Below are 4,301 nucleotides of genomic sequence, written 5' to 3' on the forward strand. Positions count from 1 at the left end.
CCGCAGCCTCCGCTTTTCTACCCGGACTGGACGGCGCGGCCGTAGCTCACTGTGATGGGGGGCCGCGGGGACACCCTGGGGCACCTCTTGGCCCCACTCACAGCTTCTCTCTTTTCTATCTTAGCCCTTTCGTGGATCCGACGGCGGGCGAACGCAAAGCCCGGTTCTGCCCCGTCCCCTTGCCCCCCACTGCCCGCATGCCCCTGCCAGCCTCTCCTGGGGTCCGGGGCTCTCCCTCCCTCCCTCTGCCTTCCCTGGGGCTGTGTCCCAGCTTTCTGTCCCCTTCCCTCTCCCCCAGCCCTTCTGCACAGCCGCCCCTGCATCCCAACCCAAAGAGAGGTGACCTCCAGCGCCCGGCCCCGTCGGGCTGGAGGGGAGGGGGCTGCAGGCAGGCCCCCCCGCCTCTCTGTACTCAGTGCAATCCCCTGGTGTGTGGCAGGGACGGGCCCCCAGCCCTGACCCCGGCCACAGCCCCCCAGCCCTGCCCTGCCGGACGAGGCTTTGGGACGTGCTGGGGACAAAGGGGTCCCCTCGCTGCTCCCCCCAGCCCGCGGCTCAGGTGCCGTGGGGACCCAGGGCTCCCTCCCCTATATACATATATAAATATAACCCAAGGAATAAACCAGAAACTACACGTGACCAGCGCTGTGTCCTGCCTGGTGGGACGGGCCAGAGCAGCAGAGGCCCCCCGGTCACGGCGAGCCGCCCCGCTTCCCTCGCACGGAGCATCGCCACACGCGCTTCTCCCCTTCCCGCTCAGCCCTCCTCCCCCTCAGCCCATCCCTCATCCGTCCGTCCTTCCCTCCTGCCAGCCTGGAGGCCAGGAGCACCTCTGCAATGTGGCACTAGCCAGGGACAGGCAATAGTCCCCCGTCCCGTGCCTTGCTGCAGGTGGGAGATGCTCCTCAGTGAGCCTACCTGCAGTGACAAGGACCACGCTGGGCTTGGCACCAGTGGGTGGCACCGGGGTGTGGACATGGCCAGCAGCTGTCCCAGAGTGTGGAGTTAGAGACCCCCTCAGGGGGACACTCCTTCCCCCTGAGCTCCTGGAGCCCTGTGGGGTGGGACACCCCAGGATAGGGCTGTCACCTACCTGATGCCTCTCAGGGCCAAGGGACACCCTGGCATGTGGCTGTTCCCAGCTCCCCCATCACTGTGCACAGAGCCAGGAACAGCATGGAGAGCTCCCTCCAGGGCAGAGCAGCGTGGTGGGGCAGGAGGCTGCATCTGCCTCACCCCTGTCCTTAACCCCGCCCCCCACAATCCTGTCCCCCCTCAGTGTCCCTTTTGGTGGCAGAGGGGGGAAAATCCCACCGCTGTCCCTCCCTCTGCCGCGCCAGCAGCCCCACGCAGCATCACCAGCCACCCCCAGGGCAGGGCCAGTGGGTGCCAGGTAGCTCCTGAAATCTGGGGCCAAACCTCCCGAAATCTGGGGCCAAGCCTCGCCCAGGCCCTCAGGCAGGGCGGTGGGGACAGAGGCAGCTGGGGGACGCCTGGCTGGGGTCCCTCGCTCCTGGGGGTCCGTCGGTGCTAAACACCTCCGTGACGGCAGCGCCCACAAAGCCCTTCCCCACCCCACTCCCCCTGCACCCCCAATTTAGGGATGTGCCTGGGAAGGGCCCCCCGGCCCCCGCCCCGGCCAGCGCCGTGCAGTGACCGTGACACGTGGCTCCCTTTTTATTGTAACGAACCGCCGCAATTAATAAAGATGACTTTGGTTACTCCGGGCCAGCGGCCACTTCCCTGCGGGGACATGGCCGGCACCGGGCTCGCCTTTCAGCTGTCTCCCCTCCTTTTGTGTCCGAGGGATGGGAAAGGCACGGGTGTGGTGTGGAAATTGGTGATCATGGGGTGGGAGAGGGGTTTTTGCAGGTCTCCTCGTGGATCTCCCCATGGAAACCTCCCACGGGTCTCTTCCAGCAGGGTCTCTGCTTCTGAGTCTGTCCCCATGGATGTCCCCCTGTGGGTGTTTCTCTCCCTGTGGGTTTTTCTCTCCCTGTGACTCCCCACGTGAGTCTCCCCTGTGACACCCCCGTGGGTGTCTCGCTGTGACACTCCTCGTGACTCCTGCATGACTCCATCTCCCCGTGGCCAAGACACCTTCTGTGATTTGTGCTTGTCTCTCCCTGAATCGTCCCTGGGTCTCCCCTGGGGCTCCTCCCTGTGTGTCCCCCCATGGGTGACACCCTGTGACTCTCCCCGGGGGTCTCGCCCTGTGGGTGTCTCCCCGTGACCCCCCTTGTCCCCTGCATGGCTCCCCTCCATGTTCCCCCCTTGTCCTCCCCCGTGTATTCCTCCTTCTCCCCTGATGACTCCCCATCATGTCCCTTCCATGCTCCCCTTCGTGTTCCCCCCGTGTCCCCCCATGATTCCCCCTCACTATCCCCCCACATATTCCCCATGACTCCTCCTCGTGCCCCTCTGCGTCCCTCAATCTTCTTCCCTTCAGTGTCATCGCAGTGTCCCTCCTCGGTGTCCCCCATGATTCCCCCCCGGTGTCTCCCCGTCCCCCTCATGTCTCCTTCGTGTCCCCCACCATGGCTCCTCCCTCGGTGTCCCTCCGTGTGCCCTCTGTGTCCCCTCATGCCCCCTCCATTGTCCCCCCGTGTCCCCCCATGATTCCCCAACCGTGTCCCCCCGTGTCCTCCCTCCCGGGTCCCCCTCATGTCCCCTCCGTGTCCCCCCATGATTCCCCCCTCGGTGTCTGCCCCGTGTCCCCCGTGTCCCCACGTGTTCCCCATGATTCCTCCCCGTATCCCCCCCGGTCCCCTCATGTGCCCGGATGTCCCCCCCCCGTGTCCCCTCACGATTCCCCCCCGTGTCCGCCCCGTGTCCCCTTCTGTGTCCCCCCGTGTCCCCAGCCACTGTCGCTCCTCCAGCGCTGCGTTTCCCTCTCTGTCCGCCAGGGGGCAGCCCCGCCCCGCCGCCCCCTCACGGCCGTGACCGGAACGGGCGGGGCCGGGCCCGGGTGAGCGGGACCGGGGCCGGGGCTGGGCCCGGCTGAGCGGGGCCGGGCGGGGGTCCCTGCGGACCCGGGCGGGGGTCCCTGCGCGGCCCACGCGGGTCCCCATTCCCTGCGGCCATTGCTGAAGGCCGGCCGGTAACCGCCGCCGGCAGGCATGTGGTCCGTGCTGTGGGCGGCCGTGCGCTCCAAGGCCCCGTACGTCACCTTCCCGGTGGCCTTCGTGGTGGGGCTGGTGGGCTCCCAGCTGGAGTGGTTCCTGCGCGGAGACCCCCCGGCCACGGCCCAGGAGGAGAAAAGCATCTCGGAGCAGCGGGAGGACCGCAAGCTGCAGGAGATCGCGGGCGAGGACCTGACCAAGGTGGTGAGCCTGAAGGACAAGCTGGAGTTCGCCCCTCGGGCCGTGCTCAACAGGAACCGGGCCGAAAAAAGTTAATAAAGGGTGATTTGGGCAAAGGCGGTGCCCTGGAACTGGGGACTCCCCTGACACCTGCACTGCTTCCACCAGCCTCCCTCCTGCACCTGCTGCTCCTCACCGGAGGGTCAGGTTTGCCACCCCATGGATTTGCTCAAGGTACCCAGAGCTCGGTGGCAGAGCGGGCAGGGAGCTGTGTGTGGAGATGGAGAGAGTCTGAAACTCCTCAGCTCTCGCCAGGCCTGGCTCCTGTGCCACAAAACACTCTCGGCCTGGTTTTATCTGTGTTTCCTCAGGTTTGATTTCTTCCATGGTGTGAAAGTAGAAGTTTGGACCTGAGTGCCACGGGATGAGGTCAGGCTGACCGCTAGTGACAGGAAGAACTGCTGCCCTGCTTCCAGATCCCCTGTGGCTCTCGATGAACCCCAACACAGCCCCACACCCCAGTGCACTGCAGCAGCCATGGAGCTCTCTGGGGATCCCCTCCTGCATCATCCCACCCAGGAACGGTGACAGGGGGAGCTGAAAGTCTTGGTCCTGCTCCCTTGTGGTGCTCTGAGCGAGGCGATGTGTTGGGAATGGGGAGATCTCTGCCCTCTGCGCAATAAACTTCTGTCAGTTCTCGGGCCTCTGTGTCTCCTGCATCAGCACAGCCCCATCCCTGTCTCAGGGAATGTCTCTGCTCCCTGTGTGTTCAAAAACAGCTGCTGCAGTGGGACAAATGCCATTGCTGCGCCTGGCTGGGCACTGGCAGCAGGGTGGTGGGCCGGAAGGAGAAGGAGGCACCCAATTCCCAGCCTGTGCTGTGGCTGTGCCGCCCTCCCAGCTCCCCCAGCTGCGTCATCTGCTTCCGTTTGACCTCTTTATCTGGAGGAGAAGGGCTGTGACAGCACAGGGTGGGGTCCCAGGGGACAGGGATCCCAC

The 4,301-nt window shown here is 65.5% G+C and overlaps 1 protein-coding gene across 1 annotated transcript; it reads left to right on the plus strand.

Moving 5' to 3' along the window:
* Positions 1-2,958: 2,958 nt before the first annotated feature.
* SMIM12 (small integral membrane protein 12) lies at positions 2,959-3,997 on the plus strand. The gene is made up of 2 exons (XM_058820003.1): positions 2,959-3,536; positions 3,674-3,997. Exon 1 carries the CDS (start codon positions 3,120-3,122, stop codon positions 3,396-3,398), a length of 279 nt encoding a protein of 92 aa, XP_058675986.1. The 5' UTR covers positions 2,959-3,119; the 3' UTR covers positions 3,399-3,536; positions 3,674-3,997.
* Positions 3,998-4,301: the final 304 nt, after the last annotated feature.

The sequence above is a fragment of the Ammospiza caudacuta genome, chromosome 25 (genome assembly GCF_027887145.1).
Source record: "Ammospiza caudacuta isolate bAmmCau1 chromosome 25, bAmmCau1.pri, whole genome shotgun sequence".
Lineage (NCBI taxonomy): Eukaryota > Metazoa > Chordata > Aves > Passeriformes > Passerellidae > Ammospiza > Ammospiza caudacuta.